The 25,614-nt window shown below is 32.5% G+C and overlaps 5 protein-coding genes and 1 long non-coding RNA gene across 16 annotated transcripts; 3 read left to right on the top strand and 3 right to left on the bottom strand.

The window, feature by feature from the left end:
- The first annotated feature begins 1,436 nt into the window (after nucleotides 1-1,436).
- On the top strand, nucleotides 1,437-7,940 carry LOC121129861 (long-chain fatty acid transport protein 4). Of its 5 annotated transcripts, none has more exons than XM_071893568.1 (9): nucleotides 1,437-1,767; nucleotides 1,857-2,466; nucleotides 5,050-5,323; nucleotides 5,380-5,539; nucleotides 5,601-6,100; nucleotides 6,227-6,428; nucleotides 6,494-6,845; nucleotides 6,913-7,374; nucleotides 7,452-7,940. In XM_071893568.1, exons 3-9 carry the CDS (start codon nucleotides 5,130-5,132, stop codon nucleotides 7,604-7,606), a joined length of 2,025 nt encoding a protein of 674 aa, XP_071749669.1. In that variant the 5' UTR covers nucleotides 1,437-1,767; nucleotides 1,857-2,466; nucleotides 5,050-5,129; the 3' UTR covers nucleotides 7,607-7,940. The 5 variants fall into 5 exon arrangements, with proteins under 5 accessions (XP_071749669.1, XP_071749664.1, XP_040581510.1 ...); XM_071893563.1 differs by having other exon boundaries at nucleotides 1,443-1,807; XM_071893561.1 differs by lacking the exons at nucleotides 1,437-1,767; nucleotides 1,857-2,466 and adding exons at nucleotides 4,209-4,374; nucleotides 4,503-4,699.
- LOC121129874 (uncharacterized) lies at nucleotides 2,457-4,125 on the bottom strand. Its single transcript, XR_005868554.2, has 3 exons — nucleotides 3,649-4,125; nucleotides 2,835-3,598; nucleotides 2,457-2,782 (listed from the first exon to the last, which is right to left on the bottom strand). It is a non-coding gene; the product is annotated as an uncharacterized lncRNA (long non-coding RNA).
- Nucleotides 7,941-8,974: 1,034 nt separating the features above from the next.
- LOC121129852 (vesicle-associated membrane protein-associated protein A) lies at nucleotides 8,975-9,942 on the top strand. Its single transcript, XM_040725571.2, has 2 exons — nucleotides 8,975-9,278; nucleotides 9,583-9,942. The coding sequence occupies exons 1-2, from the start codon at nucleotides 9,025-9,027 to the stop codon at nucleotides 9,896-9,898; spliced, it is 570 nt and encodes a 189-aa protein (XP_040581505.1). The 5' UTR covers nucleotides 8,975-9,024; the 3' UTR covers nucleotides 9,899-9,942.
- LOC121116685 (uncharacterized) lies at nucleotides 9,922-11,784 on the bottom strand. Its single transcript, XM_071893555.1, has 10 exons — nucleotides 11,650-11,784; nucleotides 11,564-11,585; nucleotides 11,354-11,478; nucleotides 11,176-11,291; nucleotides 10,912-11,116; nucleotides 10,591-10,852; nucleotides 10,487-10,530; nucleotides 10,398-10,423; nucleotides 10,170-10,341; nucleotides 9,922-10,117 (listed from the first exon to the last, which is right to left on the bottom strand). The coding sequence occupies exons 1-10, from the start codon at nucleotides 11,759-11,761 to the stop codon at nucleotides 9,996-9,998; spliced, it is 1,206 nt and encodes a 401-aa protein (XP_071749656.1). The 5' UTR covers nucleotides 11,762-11,784; the 3' UTR covers nucleotides 9,922-9,995.
- A 154-nt stretch (nucleotides 11,785-11,938) lies between these two features.
- Nucleotides 11,939-14,001, top strand: LOC121129841 (uncharacterized). The gene is made up of 9 exons (XM_040725562.2): nucleotides 11,939-12,239; nucleotides 12,309-12,375; nucleotides 12,448-12,543; nucleotides 12,611-12,753; nucleotides 12,810-12,913; nucleotides 13,012-13,072; nucleotides 13,160-13,283; nucleotides 13,339-13,694; nucleotides 13,763-14,001. The coding sequence occupies exons 1-9, from the start codon at nucleotides 11,939-11,941 to the stop codon at nucleotides 13,894-13,896; spliced, it is 1,386 nt and encodes a 461-aa protein (XP_040581496.1). The 3' UTR covers nucleotides 13,897-14,001.
- Nucleotides 14,002-15,176: 1,175 nt separating this feature from the next.
- On the bottom strand, nucleotides 15,177-25,324 carry LOC121129831 (apyrase). Of its 7 annotated transcripts, none has more exons than XM_040725552.2 (10): nucleotides 25,218-25,324; nucleotides 23,774-23,952; nucleotides 23,286-23,703; nucleotides 23,002-23,221; nucleotides 22,610-22,956; nucleotides 22,380-22,538; nucleotides 16,738-16,810; nucleotides 16,466-16,663; nucleotides 15,487-15,543; nucleotides 15,177-15,429 (listed from the first exon to the last, which is right to left on the bottom strand). In XM_040725552.2, exons 2-10 carry the CDS (start codon nucleotides 23,899-23,901, stop codon nucleotides 15,287-15,289), a joined length of 1,743 nt encoding a protein of 580 aa, XP_040581486.1. In that variant the 5' UTR covers nucleotides 23,902-23,952; nucleotides 25,218-25,324; the 3' UTR covers nucleotides 15,177-15,286. The 7 variants fall into 7 exon arrangements, with proteins under 7 accessions (XP_040581486.1, XP_071749653.1, XP_071749645.1 ...); XM_071893552.1 differs by having other exon boundaries at nucleotides 23,779-23,952; nucleotides 25,218-25,236; XM_071893544.1 differs by lacking the exon at nucleotides 25,218-25,324 and adding an exon at nucleotides 24,016-24,751.
- Between the last annotated feature and the right edge of the window lie 290 nt (nucleotides 25,325-25,614).

The raw sequence follows: 25,614 nt of genomic DNA, 5'->3' as shown, positions 1-25,614 counted from the left end.
TTACAATGGTAATTATTTTTAATATTCTTTCACAAGATGCCGTATTTCCTATGACGTCACTCAGTAACTTATCGTACTTTTTCAATATTTTCAACAATAAATCTGTAATGTTTCTTCCAGGAACATGGCCTAAGGGAAAAAGTACTTAAAGCTCGATGCTGTTCCAACCATAACCTCTGAGTTTAAACCGGTACCTGATCATATCTATGGCATAAAATCAGAGGCCAAGACATGCTTGAGAGGTACATGAGATATTGACTATTACTGAATCAAAAGATAATTTTAGGAACAGGCAGGTGGAGAGGAACCCTGACACTGACAGCAAAGCTAGACAAGGACTGCATGGCTCCCTTCCCCTCTTTAAGATATTATTTGGATGCAAATGGAAAGTTACTTGATGCCCGAGTAACATCTAAGGGCATAAATGATTTCCTAAAGAATAAGTCAAACCAAAGACCTAGAGAAGAGGAGAAAGATTGAACCAAACCCTCCAGGGGCCAGGTAGCCACTTTCATTATCTTTATAAACCATCTATAAGATTATCATCTCAGAGTCTGAGTGACTTAAAATGCTAGTCAAATTTAAAAAACTCGTTCTCTCCTATTCTCCAGGAATTCAATCTATATTTAGAAATTCCTAATGATGCTTCAACGTCCAGGTTTGGCATCTCTTTTTTGGACGGGAGGTTCGAGCAAGGAGTATGGTTTCCAAAGGACATAAAAATACAAATCATACTATGCGGTAGTAATGTAAATTTTGTGACTAGAGCTTTTTAGAGGCCCAGAAAAATGTGACTGTTGCAATTTCCCTAGTCTCCTCTACTCAAAAGTTCATAACAAAGTACTTTTTGGGGTCATGTACAAAGTATGTATGCAAGCATGTTCAGAAATTATTTAATCCCTCTTTTTATAAAGTAGACTCTTAGGGACTATGTACAAAGTACACGTAGGTCGGAGGTGTTTTTAAATTACGAACAGAAGCTATATGATAAAGTTCGTATATCATGTGTTCCAAACGACAACATGAGTGGGGAGGGCAGAGTAACCTTGATGATTTGTTGGAGAGTTATAATTGTAAGTCCATGTTGGACTCAAAGTAGAATTGAAGATCGAGTAATTCTTGCCAATGCCTTGTTTATTTCCTTCTCTCCCTCTTCCCTCGTCACAGCTGATTGTACTTGCTCTCTTTCAAAACATTCTTCAACTTGTCATGTTTACCATGTTGATTTTCGGTACACAATCTTATAATCACTAATTATTATTTCTTATATCAAAAATATTTCTATGATTGACATCAGGGAGCAATGTATTCAGTATTATACAGTACACCCAGTCAAGGACTCCTGTAAGCAGGACCGGGCACGCGCAAACATGAATTCAAATACGCGTGCAAGATGGGTCTATTGAAAAAAAACAATGCAACATGTTTGGTAAGACACTATTAGTTACTTTATGGACGCTATCTTTATTGTGTTTTGTAATTCCAATCATGCCCACTAAGTGTTGTGCTCCAGGGTGTAGAACGGGCTATGACAACGAGCCACAACAGTCTCGTGTTACGATCCATCTTTGCCCAAAGAAAGAGATAACCCCTGGATTGATACCGCCTGGCTGAGAGCCATTCACAGAGAGACAGATTAGGGCACCATTCAAAAGTACGAAGCTGTGTTCCCTGCATTTCAACGATTCTGATTTCATCTGTGAGTCTAAAAGATGGCATACCCTTGACAAGGCTCTACAGAAGAATTAAGACAGCTGCTCACTTTTGGTGTGTTCTATACAGATTGCCGTTTTCACGATTGATAATTGTAAAAGATGTTGGGAAGATAGTATCCTTATAACTGTCTTCTTTTACAGGTACCTCAAACCAGACGTAATAACATTTCTATGGCCAAACTGCCCCAACTACCTCTCATCAAGGCCAACTCAAGCTGCGATCACGTCATGTAAGGCTCAACAGTTCAATGACCTACAACAGCATTTAGAATTTGAACTCTTGATTGAGGAGTCAGTCCTCTCTGTGGAAGAACTTGGTGACAAATTGACAAAGGAGAGACTCCCATCAGACTTCATCCTCGTCACAAAACCAAGTGTTGCCCTTTTGAAGCTATCCCATGATGAGAAGTTGGGCCACCAAGTAGTAGCTAGCATTTTGTTGATACAGATAATAATTCAAAATGTACCACTCTTGGTGTGTTGATTGACAAAAAGGCAGTGTCATACATCACCTCAGAAGACAAGGTTAATACTGTAATTCAAGCCATCAATTTGGCTTCCTTTCTGGTAACAAAAGAAGAATTGAATCAAACAGAGACTTGGGAAGACATTCTCAACAAGTTGGTGAAGTTTGAATACAACTAAGTGGAGGGATCTACTGCATCAGCGTGAGACATATCCTTGAAGCAGAGAAAAAGATTTCTATTCTGAGTCTTGTCAAATTCTCAGGTCAATAAGATATTTGTTAATAGTAAGCTTCTTTATTACTTTATTACTTATTTTTACAATATAATAATATCATTACAATATTTGACTTTTTTAAATTTTCCGATATTATTACTCTGGAAGAACTTGTAAAAGCTGAGCTCATTTTGAATTAGCAACCAGATGACCTCCAGGAACTAGCTTCTAAGGGAGAGAATAATGCTTTCTACTTTGTTGCCGGGTATATTGGTTTTTCTTTGAAGAAGAAGATCAGTTGTCCATCATGTCATGAGTTAATGGGCATCAGAGACACATCTCCGGACTCAATAACTTTCGATAGCCCAACCAATCAGCATGTTGACCTGAAAGAGTTCATCGACATAATGAGCAGAGGGGGTGTTGACTCCATCTTACCTTCTCTACCTCTCCTGTCTTTATGCTCACTCCATGTTCTCTTACATCAAAGCTACTCCTGAAGAGAAAGACAGTTTACTTGGCACCCCAAATCCTAGAGCTTCATTTGTTGCCACATTCATTGACAGGATGCAGGACAATTTAAACTCTGACATTATGGCCGTTGTGGGAGTAAAGTGCGAGGAAGGACACTCCTGGTCAGCTTTTCTTCAAAGAATTTCATTCACTTTGTTTAATGTCATGGGTAAAAATTTAAGTGCTAAGCTGAATGATTACATCCCATGTTTAACAAAAAAGAGCATGGCAGCTAAGAATTCAGGAGCTAATAGAAAAAAAGCTAAATTTCAATCAAAATCTTCTTACTTGTAGACTTGGACCAACTTTGTACTTTTTGATAGTGCCTTTTCTTTTTTATATGTTTTTAATGCTTATTTTGATTAAAGTACCCCATTTTTATTATTTAGATGATTTTCCTAGCAAAATACTTTTAAAAACTCTTTATTTTGTAGCAAAACACTTTAAGAGAGACATTCCATATAGAATAAACAAAGACCAATGTTGGAAACGTGTGAGCGCATTGTCTTGTCCTGCTTACAGGAGTCCTTGACCCAGTATATACGTTCGATGCTATACACCCACGCCCGCAATAGTTCATTAATACGACTACATTGATATTTCTTAGATCCAAATATGTTTATAATAAATACATCATGGAGCACTATATACAGTCCAATGGGTGACTTGTTTTCATATATTCAAAAAAACTATGCTTTATTAATATAGATAATAATAAATACCCCTAACGTAAACTTACAATATGTATGTAATGTTGAGATTTAAATATATTTATTCTTCCTTTTCTCAAAATGGAAAAGAAGAACGTACATACAGAAGTTTCATGTTTAAGAAGACAAATTGAATCCCTAAATATGTACGTTAAATGTTAAAAACTATAAAACAAAGTAGCGAAACCAAAGACCAGCTATATATTATTAATTATTTATATATTTTTCCCCCAATAGATGTCGCTTTTTATTATTCCACACATGACGTCACTTTATCAGTTTCCCTTATGCGTCATTTAACTTTTTCTTCCCTTCACAGAATGGAGTATTTACACAGTTAAAAACATAAATTCACGGATGTTAAGTCGTTAGTTATGGTCTATGGAGTAATATTCAACTCTCCTACTTATATGTGAACGAATAAAGTTTTGCTTCTACCACTACCTTGAACAAATATTGATCACGTTGTCTTCGTTTCACTACTTTGTTTTAAATTTTTATTATTTAATGTTTCTACATTGTTGATTTTATTTTGCGCAAAATTTGATTTAGCGTATGTATATGACGTGTGCGCTACAAACTACAACTTGTAGTCAACAACAACCCCTACTACCCATTCAGTTACCATAGTTTATAATATGGCGGAACATTATGTAGCTATTGAAAAGCTGAAAGCTGCTTAAGAGGACAGAGAGAGAAAGAAGGAAACATATAGAAAAGAAATAGAAGATAGAACTCGAAAGTTGTAAAATTATGTACGTTCGTCGTGAAATGAATGTTGTTTAGATGAAGATATTAAATCGATAATTAATTAAAGATTAATTTTTTAAGCATATTTATAATTTATGTTATATTCCTTCTCTGATTTTATTCTGCTGTATAGAATGATTTTTTGGATCATGCTCCCTAGTTTGTTATTTGTTTGAGTGAACTTATGAAATAATGAAGTTACATAATCTTATAACTATGGGCTCCTATTATGGCTGAATTATTACATTGTACTTAATAGTTTTTGCTAATATAGTAGCTCACTGAGGGATTTCTACTCCTTTTAATCCAACAAAATGCTCCTGGCTAAAGGTAAGAGTACGGGGGTACAATGGAGGACAAAAGTACTCTCTTCATTTAATTAAGGTTTAATAACATTTTAATACTTAATGGTTAAGTGATGGCAACATTTGGATCATCTACCCTTTATTTCATTTTATGGAAGCTAGGAATTAATCATACACTTAATTAATTTGGAGGAGGTATTTTTGTGTTCCGTCCATAATATTTGACATACACTTCGTTTTTGATAAATGATAATACACTATTTGATATTTATATACATATGTATTTAAAAAATTTATCTTTTTGTAGCTAGATTTCTTAGATAAAGTTATCTTGTATTTATTTGTTTTCATATATTAATACTTAATATTATCTAGGAAAAGATTCTCAATATGACTTTAGTCTTGGATCAACAAAATCCTCGAAGGTACTTGCAAACGAAGATTGCAGCAACAAAATGTTACCGCAGTCTCTACGAGAACCCTTTATTAAATTCGAATCAAGAAATATTCAACTTTCCTTCTTATTTGTGGGGCTTTTTCTATTACCGAATATATGGATGCGAATCGTATTATTTTTAAGTGTTTGGCTTCTCACTGGTGGGATCTACCAAGTCTACTTAATTTCAAAGACCTATAAAAGAGATTTCATGTGCGTAGTTTTTTTTTTTTAAAGCACCTATGTACTTAATTAATTTTATATTTCAGGCTTATATACAAACTCCTTGGACTCTCCTTCTGTCTCTTCAAACTCATTATCTTCAAGACAACAATAGTTGATATTCTTCGAAAGTATGTACTCAAACATCCACAGAAAGTCATGTTAGTGAATGGTCAGAATAAGGAAGAGGAGTGGACCTTTGAAATGGTAGATTTTACTTTGAATAATCATTATAATCATATTCAATAATGTATTTTTTGTATTTTAGATTGACCAGGAAAGCAGTCGTGTGGCAAATTATTTTTCAAACAACGTTGGACTAAAGAAAGGTGACTGCGTTGCTCTCTATATGACAAATCGACCGGAGTTTATTTATATTACTTTGGGGCTTGCAAAAATTGGCGTCATTGCTGCACTCGTGAATAGTCATTTGCGTCAAGACTCTATGGTGTATGCTCTGAAAGCTGGAAATGCCAAGGCATTGATTTACGGGATTGAACTTCAGGATGCAGTTGATGAAATGGAGAAAAGCTTATTGGATCTTAGTCCAAATTTTACTCTATACTGCTCAAAAAGTGGGGTTTCTCCCGAGGATATAACCCGAAAAAGAAGCCCTGTATCGAAGGATTTTGATGAAATTGTTTCTAAATCTCCAGCTAACAGAGGAGCATCCCAAAACATAAGTTTGAGTCCTTCTAGCGTCATTTTCTATATTTATACATCTGGAACTACGGGCTTACCCAAACCTGTTAAAATTACGCACATGAGGTGTGTAGTTTTTTTTATACATTCGTATCATTTTTGCTTATGGAATAATTTAATAAGATTATTTAACTATCATGATAAGCTTAATTTGTGATGATAGCTCTCTAAATTTGTGAAATATATCCATAGGCAAATGGTGATTCTTATGGCGATTAAAAATTTGCTGGATTTGAATTCTGAAGACACATCATACTGTTATTTACCGTTGTATCATGCTTCCGGGATACAACTTGGGATCGGAAATGCCTTTGCTAATGGAGGAAAAGTTGTTATCAAGAAAAAATTCTCTGCCAGAAATTTTTGGAAAGACTGTGTGAAATATAAAGTGACTGTATGTTGTTACACGTTATTTCAATTTTTTAATATTATTATAATCATTCTACGTATATCTTGAAGGCCACACAATACATCGGTGAAATCTGTCGGTTTCTATTAGCTACAAAGCCTATACCTGAAGAGACTCAACATTCTATTCGAATTATTTATGGCAATGGTTTACGGCCAGAGATATGGCGTTCGTTTGTGGAACGATTTAAAATACCATTGGTTGGAGAATTTTATGGCTCAACTGAAGGCAACATGAATTTGATCAACTTTGATAATACCGTAGGGGCCGTGGGATGCATTCCTAATATTATACCTAAGTTTTTAATCGAACTTATTACTCCCATTCACTTGATTAAAGTGAATCCGCAAACATTAGAAGTATACAGGGATGAAAATGGACTCTGTGTTCAATGTGATGTTGGTAATACAGTGAATAATAATAATGTTTGTTGTAATTATCTAAGTTCATGATGTCTAATGAATTTCAGGTGAAATAGGTGAAGGAATAGGAAGGATTGTTAAAGGACATCCTGTGAAGGAATTCAATGGTTATGCGAATGAAGAGGAAAATGGAAACAAAATCTTAAGGGATGTCCTCAAGAAGGGGGACATTTTTTTTCGTTCAGGCGATCTCTTGGTTCAAGATGAATTGGGTTATTTATATTTTAAAGACCGTGTAGGTGATACTTTTCGATGGAAAGGCGAGAATGTTTCAACATATGAAGTGGAAATGACTGCTAACTCTCTTCTGGACAATCAAACTGAGGTAGCAGTGTACGGTGTTAAAGTCTCTGGTATGGATGGCCGTGCTGGAATGATTGCATTACCGTCCAAAGATGAAGATGTTAAGAAGTTACTCGATAAACTGTTTGATGGTTTCAAATCCAAATTGCCACTGTATGCTCGCCCAGTATTTGTGCGCTTACTGCATAGTGAAATGGCTCTTACCGGTGAGTTCATTTCTTGTGTCATGCCTAGGATAATATAATTAATTACTTTTTTTTTCTCTATTTAAAAAAAATTTCAGCTACTTATAAAATTAAAAAGTTCAGCTTGAAAACTGAAGGCTATGACATTAATCTATTGAAAGATGACTCTTTCTACTATGCAACCAAAAATGGATATCTACCTCTTACTCAAAACGTGTATGATGAATTGTCTTTTGGAAAAATCCAATTATAAATCATCGTCATGTACTCGCAAAAAATCAAAAAGATTTTCTCATAAAATGAAATTAAATATAATGTTTTCATAGTGGCTCAAATGTTGATATTTCTTATATATTATTCGCGATGAAGGAACATTTTGTAAACAATTTATAGAGGCATTTGATGTCTAAATTATCATGATGTATTTTTGTTTGATTCAATGTATTGATAGTTGTAAAAAAAATTTATATGCACCCTGGTATTTAGAGACTTAAATTATTCAAAATAAGTTCTTATTTTCGTTTTATAACATTGTCTGTTAGAGCTTTAGCTTAGGAGGATTCAGAATATATGATTATACTATAAAATATAACTTTATTTTAATTTTAAATAAATGATGAATAAGGAAGGGACCTCACGATTTTACGAGTTAATAATCCTGCATTTGAGTCTATTAATACAAGAGGGTGATAAATTTGGTGCTCAAATGCTAGAAGAAATGATTTTTTTTGCATGGTCGTATATTAAATTGAAAAGAATCACTAAGGATTGAGATCAGTCAATCAAGATTATAGAGCATCTTATAAAAGTATTTTTGAATATCACAAGAGGCCAAATTGTTGAAGGAAGATTTGATTTGAGAATACTTGAAATGATATTTAATTCAAGCATCAAAATTTGGCTGTATATTTTTTTAATATAAATTTGTTATCTATTTCATAAGGAATTTATCAATTCTTCATCAAATACAGCGAAATATGCCTTTGATTCTAATATTAAACCCGAAATTTCCTCAATCCGTCAAATAATCTATTTAGAATAGGAATGTCGCTCTTGGTTTATTATCATTGTTGCATTCATTATTTGTGATTTGAATAATTATATCAGAAATGCAAGCTCAAAGTAACTCCAAAAATTTAATTACGATTAAGTAATTTAAATACATTAGACATGGTTGTAAATATCGTAAGATGGATCTATAATTATATAAATGGATGAGACATATCGAATGGGATTTGTGATTTAATTTGATGCCAGTAAATATTGACTTGAACTTTAAATTTACAGCTTTTATTACATAATATCTGCCTGATCAAATAAATGTGTATTTGGGGCCAGGGGGCATTCCAGAAATCAAATCCTTAAACTTCTAAGACCTTGTTTATATAAACCCTTTTTTAAAACCATGATAATGGTCCTAGGGTGAGTTGTAGAAAATAATCTCACTTTAATAGTTAATTATAGTATTTTTTTCCAAAATTATTTTTTTTTCAATTGTGAACATCAGTAATTGGAAGTTATATAATAGAATAATAGTTCAATTCATAAACTGAAACTAATTGCCCCCTTTTAAGTGCGAATAAACCAATGTATTCAAAAAAGAGCATTATCCAGTCATAGATTAAAACCGGTTTTCTTAATCATTTATAACTGACAGTTTTAGATCGGGGCATGGAGGGGATTTTTATGACTTATCCGAGTTCCTGTATGGATTTTGACGGACTATCCTCGGAGCTTCTTTCATCAAAACTCCACTTATGTAACTTAACTGGAGAAAATCGTCTCGCTTTTAAGGTTAAGTCCAATGCGCCTAGAGGGACTCTAGTGGTTCGTCCCAACCTTGGCCTACTATTGCCTAAACAAATACAGGATATTTTGGTGACAATTCATCAATCGGATCCCAAGAATTTGAAAAAGAATTACAAGTAATTAATTTTTTAATATGTACCTTTCTCTATTTTTTTAGATTGACAAGTAAATAAATTAAGTATGTATAAGAGAGGTGTGGGGATAGAATGTGGCCGATTCAAGTCGATGTACTTGTGAGGGATGAAATAATTTGTGGGTACTTTGTTGTTCCTTTCATAATTTTTTTTATGACTCACTAATAACAAGGCAAATTATTATCATTTATTAATAGCGACTCCATGAATTTAATTATAATGATTACATCATTCATAGTGTATTAATAGACTCGTATGGCTACAAATAACATCTTCCTACTTTCAGACTCAAAATCCAATACATTATATTGACTGAAGGCGAAGTGGACTTGGATTGGATATGGAAAAATTCTTCTCTTATCAAGATTTATAATCATAAAATAGATTGTAGCTGTACTTTTAAACCAGAGAGCCACGAGCGTAGATTGATGGGTCTTAAAAATACTCGTGTAGTACCCCTTAATGATAAAAAAGTCGGCAATTCATCGCTTATGGACTTCGAAGATGCCTTAACAGACTTTTCGAATCTTCCTCCGAATCAAATTTACATTGTAATTGTTATTTTTGTTTTAGGGATTATTCTGGGGAAGTGGATTGTATAATGATAGTTGTTTAAAGTCAAATATAATTGAGAAAGTATTATTTATTTTGGAGATATTTAATTAATGTTAAAATTTCACAGAAATAATTTAAGATTAATTATGCTGTACAGCTATCTTGGGTATAAGCTAATTGAAATCCCAAATTCGGCAATTTAGCTGCTTCTTCCTTAAATTCAAACTTATCCGATACGAATCTTATTGAAAATGGTAATGCTCGAGCTGAAAAATAATTTAAAAAGATCAAGTATTCATGAACATTTTGTTAACTTACAGCAAACAGTTTTAGCATCACCCATTGTCATGTCAACTAATCCCTTGGATCGTCCACAAAAAGCATTGGAATTTGCCAATTTCCCTGTCTTTTTTTCTGCTCCAGGTATTATGACACAGTCATATCCTGATGTCTTCATCCCATCTTCCCCGTAGCCACAGCATACGCTACCCTGAATTTATATTAAAAATTAATAAACTACAAAATCAGAATACCTATCTTACATACCTTGGTAAAACCCTTCTCTTCCTTTCCTATAAATTATTATAAAATTATAATCAAGTATTTAAGGATAGTTACTAATGTGAAAAGGTTACCTGAGAGGAGAAAGTCCTTTTCACCGGTAGCGGCCCAACAAATCCTGAAAATCGATCAAAACATCGTTATAAGACGAACAAAAGAATTTGTTTTTGATACTCACCGGCACATTCCACGCTCTCTTCTCACACATATATTCTGGTTTTGTCGAGCTAAATGAGTTTTACCCTGAAAATTGTAGGATCGTACAACTCCTTTCGTACCCGTGAAATACTGAGTACAACCCTTAGGTGCCATGCTTATATCCCCATTTCGAATCTGTGATACCTTAATTGACCATTGTCTTTGAACACTCGCGACTCCAGGAGCATTTGCTCCAAATTGGAACACAAGGCTATTACAAGCGTCCGAAGCATCAACATACACTTTAAAAATGGACAAATACTGACTCACTGACTTTAACTTAAATTAAATTAAGATTTACTATGTTCTCCTGTATTCAAGCCACAAATGACTGGAGGAGTAGTTCCTCCAGGGTTAGTAACGGTAAAAGTGTCAGTTGTACATTGAGTTTGATCTGAAACCTCTACTGCGCCACCAGCACTTAAAATTCCGAAAGTTGTTTTTCCAATTGTTTCTGTAAGGGTTGAGGGACCAGTGATCATGAATGACTGAAAGTCAAGTCGTAACTAAGAACATACAATAAGTTCACTTTTATGTAGTCTTAATTATTTTATACTCCACTCACTTGGCACACGCTTTCGTCACACTTACAAATTGTAAGGGAACAAGACCCTTGTTCATTGCCTACAGATTCAAAGTAAGTACAATTCTCTCTCGACATTCCAGAACATCTTGATGTAACTTTATTCAAAGAATATGAAACCGATTAATTAGTTGTTAAATTGAAAATATTTAAAACTTACATGTACAACAAACTCCGAAACCACTGGCACAAGATCCCCCATTTGTTCCACCCCTGGATTCACATTCTGCTGATGTGTAGCAAGTTCCGTTCTTGGATCCACCGCTACATGCATCGTTTCTGAATCTAAATTTTTTAAAGTGGTTATCAATATATCTATATTCTAAATAATATACGACTTTTCAAGGAGCATCCATAACAACTTTCTCACCTTATAACTTGAAATACAGGAACTGAAAATCAAGACATGATATTATTTAAAAAGACTTCCCTTTATCTATTCTCTGGAAGACTTACGTAGTCGTGATTCCCTTTGATTCTTTGTTAAAGCCTCCTCCTCAGAACCGAGGATGATCAGTGAATAATGAAATAAACAGAGAAGAAAAAGACTCATCGAAAATCTATCCATGGTTTTCTCTTTGATTTGACTATTCCAACTAAGAAAGTCATCAGAGAAGACTTTAAACTTATCAACTTTTTTGCTGTGAAATCTTTTTAAGTGAATAGCCTAATTATTAAAATTGCTCGATCATTATTTTTTGTAATTTAAAAAAATAAAATATTGTCTACTCATTATTAAGGTTGTATGTGTTATTATCTAGATTCTAGACAAAATAAATTTATTTCGATGGCTTCTCATACAAAAGGCTCATTTTTGCATATCATTCAACTTGTTCATTTCTTTGAAAAAGTCCTGAGTAATAAATTTGCTTTTGTACGGAAGATAATTTTCTCCATCCAACTTTTTGGAAATCTCTTACAATTTCCTTTCAATTTGAATTTATCCATTGAACTCAGAATGTACAAGCTTTTAATAATTTTATCCATTTCACTCCTCTTCATTGATTTTTCCAAAAGCACGTCCAAAAATGATAGGGATGGGAAGTGTATGTTTTCATCATTCCTGATATATTCCATTCAATATTAATTGATAAAAATTTATTCTATTTATTAAGTTCTCTCACTTTTCTCAATCGTCCAATTCAAAAATGAAGCATGTAGAAGTACAAGCACTATTAGCAAGTACATACTATTATAACATTTCTTACTTAATTGCCCCTTCTTATTTGCATAACTTCCTTTTTCTCATTTCAGTGGTGGATCTGGATCGACGAGTCGAAATGGAACCTGCTACACTGATGTAGAATGTACTAACAAGGGTGGATTAGCGGCAGGACAATGTGCAGCTGGGTAAAACACTAATCTATTAATTATAATTTAACCTTCATTAATTAACTAATTGATTATTTTCCCTCAGTTTTGGAGTCTGCTGTGTCTTTTTAGTTTCTAGTAGTGGTAGTACTATTCGAGAGAATTGTACCTATGTCACAAATCCTGGATTTCCAAATGCCTATACCGGTTCAACTGCTGTAAGCTATACGATCAACAAGGCTCATATCGGTAAGGAATCATTTTATTTCAATGTAAAGGAATTCGTTATACTATTTTTTATGTAGATATATGTAAATTGAGACTTGACTTTGAGTCATTTACAACCAATGGGCCATCCAGCTCCGAAGAAGTAGATGGAGGAAAATGTGTCGATACATTCATGATAACAGTGTGTTGTTTTTATTATATTTACAATTAATCATTCCTAAAGATATACAATGTATATATATACTATGAGTTTTAATTTATTTCTACGTTTATAAATAGACGAGTACTCTTGTGGACCAAAGTGTACCAACAATATGTGGTCAAAATACAGGACAACATGGTATTTATGATTTGATATTATTATATATATTTTAGAGATATGTAGTAGAAATATATGTATATAAATCAATCATTTGTCCGTGTATAGTGTACATTGACATAGGGAACGGAGAGTCAGACACTGCCCAAATGCGGTTCAATTTTATGGGTGACTCTGGTGTGCGTATGTGGGAGATCAAAGTTAGTCAACTAAAGTGCGATGCTCCATTTTCGTAAGTTGATATTGTTATATCCGTACTTATTAGTTACATTCTTATAACATTTTAGAGCACCTCCGGGATGTCTCCAATATCACGAAGGTCTTACAGGGAAATTAACTACTTTCAATTTCCCTGTTACGGACACAAGCCATTTAGCAGATCAAAGGTACTCCATTTGTATTCGACAAGAGTCTGGATTTTGTTGCATTCGTTACAAGGTTTGTAGTGAACCAAATGCCTTCAGTCTTTGGGTTAAAGAAGCTAAAGCAATGATAGATACGGGATGTACTCTGGATTTTATAGGAATTGAAGGCTCATCATCAGACTGTACTTGTGGTGCACCAGGTCTAAATCTGAGTGATAGATATTGTGGAGCAAAGCTCAACACACAAGCAATGGCAGAAGTAAATGCACCAATTTGTGGTACGTGAATGTTGATTCTTTTTCGAGAACAGCATTTAGTATTAATTATTTTTCTTCATTTCATTTAGACTGTACACCACCTTTTCGAGTGAACATTGTCACTGATGCAGATGTAGATGCAGGAGACATGGGTGCAACTAAAAATATGGCGAAGAGTCGAGGTGTTTGTCTAACTTGGTCACAAACGAGATGTTGTTCATAAATAATGGTCCATAAATCTACTAACTGTAAAATATTTGTTATATTTACTTCATAAGTAATAATGAGTTATAATATATTTTTTATTATAAATACATAATAATAATCTCTAATTGAGTAACTTTATCTGTTTCTTTGTCTACAATATTTTTTATCAAATATTATATTATTAGCAAAACATGGAATAAAGACAGCAAAATGGGCAACAGAGACAGCATACACAAATTCCCGCAATCACTGCGATAGGAAGCCCTATGATCAAAGCTATGAACCAGTCAGTGAACCGACATTTGAAACTCATAATATCGCAGTATTCAAAGAAATGACACTGATTACTTGATACACACTTCGAATTAACATAGTCTTCGACATCATCGATAGGCCCTAAAACATTGAAATGATTAATTAACGACGTATTTTATGCATAAACGATTTAAGCTTACAGAAAATAATAGTAATTACTAATTACATAACATAAGCATACCTGCATCAGATTGGAGCACACAAAGAGTAAGTAGGACAATTAAGCATGAGAAAATAGTCAGTAAAGATTCCCGTTTTGTTAAGGCAAGCATGATGATAGATCAGACGAAGAAGGTAGGTGTAGGCTTTCAAGTTTCAAGTACACGAAAAACAAACTGATAATCTACTAAAGTCGAACAAAAATAAATATAAAGGAATATATTATGACTGATAAGAACGGATGGATATCCGCTTTCCTTAGTCACACTTCCTTGGGAAGAAAGGCAGTCACAATTACAAAGGACTACAGAATTGTAATAGACTGAAGTAATAGTAGTATTACAGTGTAAGTGGGTGGGGGAAGAAGCTATTGCCTATTCGTCACAGGTTGGAGTAGTACGCTTCAAGGTGCGAGCTACATCTTTTACAAGAGCGCGGGATATTACTGCCACTATGACTCCTAGCTAGCTACGCAATGAATTAGTTAATCAATAATAATTAATAGTATATTTTATATCACCAAGGCTTCTTTGAAGCTTAGTTCAAATAAATATTTTATTAGTTGGAGAGGGGGGCGTGGAGTGTCTCAAATTGCTATACGAATTTGTTTTGTGTTTTTTTACCAGGGCCTCAATCAACCATTGTGAAATAAATTTCAATAAAAACTATTAGATAATACTGCCTTAAACAATAATGAACATTGTTATGTACTGAATTAACAATTAATTAGGTACACCGCAAGTGCTAGTGTGATTATAAGAAACTCCTTTTATGATAACTTATTAGACAATGTTTTATATAATGTATTGAGTAATCTTTGGATAAGATAAGGCTATTTACATTGCAATATATTTCATGTTTTGATAATTATTTTATTAATAATACTAAAAATTTGCGAGATTATTTATTGGAAAGATTAAAAATAAATGCCCTCAGATTAATTGAATAAATAGAGTAATAGATAATAATAGAAAAGTGGATAGGGAGTAAATTGTTCCACTAGAGTTTGATGATGAGCAATCCGAGTCTGTTAATATATGCATACGATCTCCATTAGTAGAAATGGGGTTTTCATCTATTAAGAAAGGTTAATACCATTAATAATCACAAGAATATAGTTTATTTAACTTACTGATTGGAGACCTTAAAGCAATATATTTACTTAGAACAACATGATCGGGAGTAACACCTATGAATAGAAGAAAAGGTATATATGTAAGTAAAGGTACAGGGGCAGTTTTAGCGGGAAAAGGAATGCTAATGTGTAAACCCCACTCTTTTCGTTTTGAATTTGATTTTTATAGAGCATTTTGACTGACATCATATATTGCCTCATAATTGAAATGGAGGTTCAAAGTTGATATTTTTACAACATATAATGGGTAAATTGTCAATAAATAGGCTTTAGAATAATAATAAAATTAAAAAAAACCAGAATTGAATACTACCTGATGCAATGGATAACCACGGAAATTTGAGTACTTAAAAATGGCTAGATTAATAACATTAAACCAAAAAAAATATCAATTGTAGACGAGAAAAGTAGTGGGATATTTAGAGAAAAATATCTTATTCTTTTCATTGCAACGGTTAATTTTTATTTACACAATGAAAATAAGATTGTACAACGATCTACTAACATATTTTTAATAGATAAATAAATAATAATATAACTAGACAAAAGAAGGGTAAAATTTTGATTGACTGTAAATATCCTTTTATCCGTTATTCCCCAATAGTTTACTACTTTCCTTGATCTTAATGAAAAGAGGGGTTTCATTGTAATAAACCTTGGTTATTTAGGCCCTCAAAATGGCCAAAATCAACAATGCAAACACTATTTTAGAGCGTCTTTTATTACATAGTGCGTATTTCAATATTTTATTATTTTTAAATGAGCTTTCATAAGAATAGTTCAAGCCTTTCTTGGACCTTTTTTAGAAATTTTGTGCATATTAATTGAATTACTTTCTTTTCAAACACAAATATTTTAACTTATTTTTTTAATATCTATTATATTCAATATGTTTTATTTAATTTGATCTAGAGCGGTGCCAAGGGGTACTTGCCCTCACCTAAAACTGGCCCTGTAAAGTTATTTCAAAAGTTACCATTAATCAAGCCCTCTTTATGCTCATCAAACAAGGTATATCCATCTCCTCCATTTAATATATAATTCGGAAGGACTACATTGTAGAGTTTTTCAAGGCTCAGAAATTCATATTCTGATGAGTTAACTCCCTTTCTCACATACACTGATATGAGTCGACTCCCAACGGGGTTGCACAAGTGGTAAACCAATTTGAGACCTAATTATCAGAGTATTAAATTTAAATACTATTTATTTATTAATGATACTACTGAATATGAGAAAATAAATCACCAGACACTAGAAGAAATCCACCACCACTTTCTTTTCCATCCAAAGACATTCTTGAAACACTTTTCTCAAAAGCCTAAAAATAAAAACAATTATTTAATAATTTAGTATAAAATATAAATCATAGAGTTACTCTGGGGTTTCTTAAAGGTTGGAGGAGTGGGGGAAGGGCCATTCGTGTTAATTTCGTCAGCTATGACTAGACGAAATGTCAACAAATGTTTTTGGGATAACTATTACGGGACGAGGTGATTTAAAAAAAAAAAAAAATGTTTAATCTAACTAAAGGTTCTGACTAAATGAAGACTAAACTAATAGTGATAAAAAAGGGAACGAAACAAGACAAAATTAACGCTGGGGTTTTTTCGATCAATGTTTCCTTCTTGTTTCATTGGGGCCAATGTTATCCCTTTGAATACTTAAAATCACATTTCATACATCCAGAGTCGGTTTTAGGTGAATAAATGGGGGGGATTTTCCCCAGTCACGTTTGATTATAGAAAATAAGGGGTCAGCAATTTTGTTTTTTGTATATGGGCTTTCTCTAGGTTTTTTTATCACATACGGGACCTAATTTAAATGTGGGCCCGCTACATCCACATAGGTTGCAGTGGCCTAAGAAGACCCATCCTTTATTTTTAAAAAAGGCCAAGGCTTTATATTCTCTTTAAAAAAAAAAAAAATTGGAAATTATTTTAATAATAAAAAAGATTATAAACTAAAGAAAAGGACTCTGTACATTTATCTTTGCCCGGAACCTCGCTCACGGTAAAACAGGCCTGCCTATATCAATCCATTTATATATGTATGAAACAAAAATTGGGCTTTGCTAAACTGAATATTAGCAATATTTATATGAATTTTTGTATCTGTAGTTTGTATCACTGTACATTGATTATTACTTTGTTCTTAAATTAGTTTCTTTGAATTTAAACAGAATAGGAGTGAAGGATATTTTTTTAACCTATTATTATCTATCTTTTTTTAATCAAACAGCCAAATTTTTAAAAATGACTATGATATTGACTTTTGCATAATATCTTGTTAATCATGCAACGATTTCTTTTTTTGATTTCTTATATTACGAGTTACGACTCAACAAACAAAACAAAGAACACTGAAGTAATGGCAGAATCAACAAGGAGTGAAACCAAATATTTCTGGTTGCCTGGATACCAAGAAACCCAAATAACTGGTTAACGTTTTTGCTTCTCCATAGATAAAAATGAGCAATATCATGGGTCCCAACAGCACAGTGCTCCAATATACAGGTAAAAATGATGCAATCAATTTTTATAAAATACTTGTAATGTCCAATTTATTCAAATTTTTTATTAGCAGCTTAAAAATAGTATCCAGGCAGTTTTTTAGGCCAGCCTCAAAAAGTGTCTAGAGGCATTACTTTTATTTTAGGAAACCTCCGATTTATTTTTAACAGCCTCCTTCCTTTAAAAAACAGCTGTACATGCATATTTTTTCAAAACAACCTTATTTACCTATAAGGCTGACCCGTGGAATAGACAATATAAGCAAATGCTAAAGGTGCAGTTCATTCAGGGAGTGCGAAGAAAAGAAAGGTGAGTCCGAACACCAACGGACTTTTGAGGCGGGCTCAATTTTTCTAACATGATAGTTGGGCCAAGTTGGGGCCATAGCCTTTGGTCCAGATGGGGCTTTAATTATCATTATGCAATAAAATGAAGGTCTTGGAGCACCCGCAGTCTGTAACTCACATTTATTATTGTTATTTAAGCCGTACAACACGAAAATGACGAAACTTTCAACGGATATCAGTTTGACCGTTAAAGCTGTCTATAAAAAAATCAAGTTTTTAGAGTATAACAACGATTCAGTGCCATATTTCGACATGAAAGAACTAAATAGAGGAAAATCAAAATAAATGACAAATTGATACAAACATTTCAGCATTTAAAAAATGAACCATTCCTTACTTTATCTCGATTACAATTAATAAGAAATGTATCTAACCACCAAAAAAAATCGAGTAAAATGAAGGACTTAAACTTTGATTTTGTTCCCCGTTCGTCGTTCATTCATTCAAAAAATGAACGGAAAGCTTGAACGCTATTCGTCTTTCTGTTCAATGTCCAAGCCTGGATATTAGATATTATATTTTTTGGGGATAAAGCTGGAATTCCTGTTCGCCCTAAACATCATGTCATTATACAACTAGAAAAGCTTCACTGTGAGTGGTAGAAGCTTAAACGGCATACAAATTGCACATCTAAGACTCATCGATTAGATATAAATGTTTTGACAGTAAACTAAAAGGTTTGCTCGACATTGCACATAAAGATACACTCATTCTCATAAAAATCCGAAAGATAAAGACTTTCCTTTGGGGAAGAGAGAGAAAGGACATCAAATGTTTACAGGTGTAGAAGATAAAACCCATTCCAATAAAAGTAACGAAAACATCGGAAATTCAAAAAGCCACTAAAACCAATAGCATGCACTCAAGTAAAGAAATGATTGTTTACCATAATAGGGACGAAGAAAGAACATTGAAAGAAAGTAATAATGATTATATAGTACATTATACATAAAAAAACAACAGAGTAAAAATTATTTTATGGTCTGAATTGGCTTGATCTATAGATACTATGTAGGTATAGCAAAGCTACCTGATCGAAATAATACCTTTTTATCTTTATCATATTTTAAAAGTATTGACAACAAAGTTAAAGACTTCAACATCAGTAGCTCATCGACACGGAGAGCACGCATACATGAGAGAAAGAAAATAAACAATAACTTGAACGACAAATTTGGTCCTAAATCTCCTTTAACTCTACATTGCGATAGAAAATTACTGAAGGACCTGACAGAAAAAAAAGGTAGATTGCTTTCCTGTGATTATATATAGATTCGGTGGTACTAATCAAATTCTGGCTGTTTCTAAGTAAATATCTGGAACTGGTAAGGCCCAGGCAAAAGCTATCTACCAGCTGGTAGATAATTGGGATATCAAACATTTGGTGAGATCACTCACTATGTTTTGATATAGCAGTTAGCAACACTGTTCAGATGAATGTGCATTGCTTGAGTCAAAATTAGATAGAAATCTTCTATACTTATCCTTTCGATGTGTTTTCTCTATTTGTTGGGATCCCTCATCTAGACTTGATATTCAAGTTTTTAAAAGGTTGCAGACGGAGTATGGAAAGATAGACAAAACAGACTTTAAGTCGGTTATGACCAATGGGTTAAAAGTCATTTCTGGTATGAAGGTTAATAAAATTCACTTTGTTAAGATAAAACTTCAATGTGTTTAAGTAAGAAATGATTATAGATAGTTGTTGGAACTTGATATCATTTTTCTTGGAGGTATACACTTTATTGCACCAGGAGCTACGCACCATGCTCATTGACTGAGTAAGGCATTGTACACTCTCAAGATTTATATGTATCGAGATCAACTCAAACTCACTGCTAATGAAATAAGAGGAATTTATAATATTTTATTGGGAAAATATATTTTAGAGCTCGGTTCACAGCTCTTTATGTTATATCTTCTCCTCGCCAAGAGTAGACTAAAAAAATATGAGAAACTATCATTAGAAAAATTTGTTTCAAAAACACACAGAACTTTTTCGCATGTTAGGGTATAACGAATAATTAACTTCAAATTGACCTTGAAATTTGGAATTCAAGAGATAACTAAAGCGGCGTGTTCAAAATTATTAACAACTTATTAAATTGCGTTAATGAGCCGGCTGAAAGGGGGATTGCTCTCATAAATTGTGAGATAAAATGTTCTCATTCTTTTTTTCCAAAAAATTTAATTTTTCAAATTATTCTGCAAAATTTAATTTTTGAATTTTGTTTTTTTAAATTTTATATTTGAAATATAATTTTCGAAATTCTTCTGTGAAGTGTGGATTTTTGAAATTTTTCTTCAAAAAAATTTTTAAACTGTGAACTACAGTGTATTTTGAAAAAAAAAAATTCTAAAAAAATTAATATCTTGTGAATAGCTGTGGATTTTAATTTTTTTCCAAAAAAAAATATTTTAGTTTTTAGTTGACGAAATATTAAAACTAAACATGAGAGCAGGTTCTACTGGAAGTGGACACAGAAACACGGGTCAAACTACCAGTAGCTTCTGCTCTGTTCAATAAGCTGCAGCGCTGATATTTGAGCAGTTTTAACTATATCAACTCTTAAGAAGCAGTCAGTCACTGATCAGCTGCTTCACGTGAAATTAGTGGATTTCCGGGTATCTTTGGCCAAATTTGGCAGCATCTGACCGATTTCTTTTTCGTTTAGTAGCTGATTTTTTGTAAGAATAACGTGTCAACGGTGGTCAAGACTGGTGGGTGGAAGTCAAATATGTTTAAAGAGAGGCAAATCTTCACTCAAAAGCATCAATTATTCCGTAAGAGGCGTTGTTGGAGTCTTTTTTATGACCTCAAACATCATGGTAACCAGATGATTTTCTCCTCCGATGAGGAATTTACGGAATGTATTGTTACTTCAGAAATAAATAATCTCTAATACATAATTACAATAATAAGGCTGTTGGTTCATTCCAAAAAAATGAATGTATATATAAAATATTCTAAGAATTGGGGTCATTTTTTAATTCCTTGTTCTAAAATAGAGAAATATTTGAAAGGTTGTAAACTACTGATGTAGACTATAAATCCAAAATGTTTGCTTGAATTTCTATCAATATTTCATTTTCTGATTCTTTAAAATTCCTTAAATATTTAGGTAAGACCTCACATATATCTTTTGTTAATTTTTTAAATATTTACATGTTAATATTTTCCCTTCCATTTATTTAAATTTATAACATATTTAATTGAATAAAATGATGATATACATTTGCATTATTATATTACCAATATAATAGGAACTTCCAAGAGCGGGGCTCTGGAAAAAATGTAAATGAACTTACAGGAAAGAGGAGACAAGACCATGGAAATATTATTAATAATAATTAATGAAACAAAAAAACTAAATATAAATAAATTTCCCTCATTCTCAGACCCTCGAACAAAAAATGACTAGGTATGGGACTTTTTTAGAGCGCAAGAAGAATAAACCTGTAACTTTTTTCTCCAAAAACCTCAACCCCAACAAAGATGCGAGTGACAAGGTAAACAAAGGGTAGTAGACAAATTTAGCCAATCCCAATTATAATAATATGCCAGATTAAAAATTTAGTGTATGTAAACTAAATTTGTTATACCTTCTGGAAAAGACAGTGGCTGTCGAGACAAAATTAGATTTATATAGTTAATATTATTTTATTGATAAGACTATTAAAATTTTAGTAGTCACGACATAACATCATTTCTAACATTATTCAACATCTCTCTATTAATATTATAATAATGAAAATGAATGTACTATAAAATAATTTAAAAATATGCGCATTAAATAACCCCATCATAAAAGAATAACTGATGTTTTTTGATTAATTATGATCTTGATCGTTATTCTAATTAGATACGTACGTCTTAGGTATGTGTTATATTAATCGTATGTTTTCTCTACTCAATACCAAACACAACTAACTCCCTTATACTTTCTTATCACTAGCCCCCCTATTGAAGAATGCAAGTGTACATGGTCATGGACGATATTTTACTTAAACGGTTAGAACAAATACATACCTCCCAAAGATATTTCCCCTTTATTGTGATAATGTCATAAAAGTTTTCGAATGGAATGACAGTGAGCAAGTCCTCGCGAGTAATATTTCCAATTTCCAATGATGCTCGTATTCCTCCAGAATTGATCAATGACAAATGTACATCATGTGAGTCTTGTAACTAAATTTTGATCGAAGAAAAGTTAACTGTTTTCTAAATATATAATAACTATTTTTAATGAAATCCCTTACATGATAAAGCATTGCGTCCGTTATAAAGTTACCCAAATTTGTCTCTTGAACTCTAGATTTGAGTAAAAGAACATTAGTACTTCCAATGATTTCTGTGGAATAATGCTTAATTTCATTCTTCCATGGAATCAGTTCCTTCAAGATTCTTTCATCTTTTGGAATGGACTTGTTCAACAATATTGGATGCCCTCTCCAGGAAGTAATTTCATTCTCATCACTAATATTTATTTTTAAATAGCCTAAATACTTTGTATAGGCATAAGCTTGAACGACTGGGACTTTTTTCCCACTTGATTGAGAAACAATGGTTGGATAGTCCCCTCGTGGTTTTTCACGAGATGGGAGCTCTAATCATTTAATGAATTCATTCTAATATAAAATATAATACTCACTTACTCCATTCATTGTAGTATACAAAAATGAATGAGAATGGCCTCCAACAACAAGATCAATGTCTGATACAAATTCAGCTATTCGTTTATCTTCTTGGTAGCCAGAATGCCCCAATGCAATAAGAATATCAATTCCCTCTGACTTGAGCTTTTTTGCTTCTTTATCTATGGCCTCCACTTCATCAATGAATTTAATTAACTTTCCAGGTCTTGATATAGACTGTAAATAAGAATTCATTTAAATGATTATTACATAAAAATACCCATACATAAATAGGACTTACATCTGTATCCTTTGTAACATATCCAATAATACCAATCTTTTTATTTGCAACTTGAATGACTACAGATTTAGGTATTTTCCCAATTAATTGCTTTTCTTGGGATACATCAATATTAGTAACGATACAAGGAAAGGTAGTGTTATCCAAAAATGGGACAAGGCCAGACACTCTATCGTCAAACTCATGATTTCCAAGAGCCATAGCTGTAAAATTCAGTAGATTACCAAAATAGGCAACAGCTCTCCATTTAAAGTGCGAATACCAAATGTTCCCTTGATAAAAGTCACCTCCATTTAGGAAAATCACATTGTTTTCAGCGTTCTTAATCTCGTTCACTTTGTATTGGAGTCGAGCAATTCCACCGTAGCAATCATCATTCTTTTTACAGACTCCACCATATGTATTGATTTCCTCAAATCTACATCATGATAATGAAGAACAGGAAGAAATTATTACATTAATGAAAGCGGATATGAATAACTCCTGACCTCACATGAATGTCATTTACATGTAAAACAGTAAGTTCCAAATTTTCTCCTTCCGCCTTGATACTTCCAATTTGAAGTAGTCCAACAAAGGATAGAAAGGCGATCTTTGTCAAGGACATTCTCATCATGATGTATCTTTTTGCCCTCAGAAAATTATTAGTGTGACATAACTCACGCACCTGTATGACATCAACTAAATTAATATGCATATATACAGCATCAGTTGAAAACATACTTCATACTTGAATTAATAATTTATTGTATTCAAATCTTATTTAGAAAAACTCAATTCAATATATACGAATAATACAAAGCATGTATGCGATTCAATTTTATTATGAATAAAGACACATTTTTTAATAATATATATTATACAATTATGCATTCCTTTTTCAGTCATCTATTATAAATATAATCAATGAAGATACAAAAAAACAAAAAAACCTGTATACAGCGTACATTTTATTGTAAAGAAATTGCTGAACAAAGCAATAAGTTAAAATATGAATAAATATCTACTATGTACTATACTTAATACTATTGTTATAATTTATTAATTATAAGATACAGAGACGTGTTCCTGTATTTTTAGGATAATTCGTATAAATTGAATTTGATTAATAAGAATTATTAGTCTAGAAACCTTCAGTTTCGAAAAAGGTCAATATACGTAGGGAAGACGGAAGCAGATTGACATATGGGGGTGATACCTAGTGTTGGATCAGTCCTAGGACTGATTCCTAAATCAGTCCCCTTTCAGTCTTTTTTCATCATACCTATCTTTTTTCTATTCAACCGTCCTAAGGACCGATACATCGGTCTTTCAGTCCTATGGACCTAGTTATCTTTTTATTTACTTCACTCCTAGCTAGGATTGATGAATATAAGAACTAAAAAATAATAAATGATAACTAGAGCACATAATATTAATAATACGTTCTAGTCGACTGCTTTAAATGCAGGTGTTCTTGTCTCTTTGAAAGATGTTAAGAATTAGGATGAAACTTCAGCGACTCAAATGACGTAGTTAATAGTAACTATCAAGGTTAACAGTATCAGTCTCTTATACTTTATCAGATCAATTCAAAAATTGTATATTTTGTCAAAATATTTAATCAAAAAGAACCCATCCTTTTCTTGGCCATGAGTAATTTTGCAACTCAAAATTTTTATAATGACATTAATTTTATTTCATAATACCGATCTTATTTAAGTTATTTTACGTTCTCTATCTAACTTAGTTTCTAATATTAATTCTGCTGAATAATTATTTTATACTCAAAAGTATCCAAATCGATGTTATTTTCAAAATTATGGTCATTGAAGAAAAAGAGTAGGTTGTCAAAATTTTATTTGATCTTAAAGTTATGGCATAGTAATTAAGATGCATAGTACATTATTAGTTTATAAATTTCAAAATAATATTATAAAATGACAAACTTACTCTGTCTTTCCTATCTTTTATTTCAATATCACAGCCAATAACGTCAATAAATTGCTTGTTTACCTTTTAAATTAACTCTATGCTGAACCTTTATCCTGACATATAATGAAAAGGAATGAAACGCGGAGATAGAAATCGCACAACCTCGTTCTTATGAGAAGAACCTTTAATAAATTTGATATTATGCATGATTTGGAGACAAAACCAGGGAACAAAGTGAAGTGTCTTGATATACATGGAGATGTTGTTCTTAGAACAACTATAAGACATCAATAAAACAACACCTATTTTTTTAAATACATCACAGAAAAAAATTTATTGCAGTGAAAATAATATTTCACCCTGAATACAGAAATGAAATGCACATTTACTTACTACAACGTTATACATAAAATTA

The sequence above is a fragment of the Lepeophtheirus salmonis genome, chromosome 1 (assembly GCF_016086655.4).
Source record: "Lepeophtheirus salmonis chromosome 1, UVic_Lsal_1.4, whole genome shotgun sequence".
Lineage (NCBI taxonomy): Eukaryota > Metazoa > Arthropoda > Copepoda > Siphonostomatoida > Caligidae > Lepeophtheirus > Lepeophtheirus salmonis.
Note: the sequence above shows the minus strand (reverse complement) of the source record. Positions and strands in the feature narration are given on the sequence as shown.